This window comes from Penaeus monodon, chromosome 15 (genome assembly GCF_015228065.2).
Source record: "Penaeus monodon isolate SGIC_2016 chromosome 15, NSTDA_Pmon_1, whole genome shotgun sequence".
Lineage (NCBI taxonomy): Eukaryota > Metazoa > Arthropoda > Malacostraca > Decapoda > Penaeidae > Penaeus > Penaeus monodon.
Window position 1 is genome coordinate 32,156,953 of NC_051400.1, and position 238 is coordinate 32,157,190.

General features: G+C 41.6%; 1 protein-coding gene across 1 annotated transcript in view; it reads left to right on the forward strand.

The window, feature by feature from the left end:
* LOC119582332 overlaps nt 1-238 on the forward strand; it is an 18,638-nt gene that overhangs the window by 8,747 nt on the left and 9,653 nt on the right. The window contains exon 6 of the mRNA XM_037930546.1: nt 49-147. Within this exon, the coding sequence (XP_037786474.1) occupies nt 49-147 (99 nt within the window). The remainder of the gene's footprint in view (nt 1-48; nt 148-238) is intronic.

Here is a 238-nt window from a genome sequence, read left to right on the forward strand (position 1 = left end):
TATAGATTCGTTTTCACATTGAATTAAGTATTTTTTCTTTATAACAAGCTGCGGAAGGAAGAACGCATCATTAGCAATAATCAGGAGTGTGGCCGACCTCAGCACTGCACGTGTGGATACTTTCTACTACACTGCTCATAATTTCAGGTAAATATCCATTGTCATGGGGATGCACAACTTAATGGTAGAGCAAGCTTCGCAATCGCAAGGTCCTGGTTTTGCGCCCGGTACTAATATC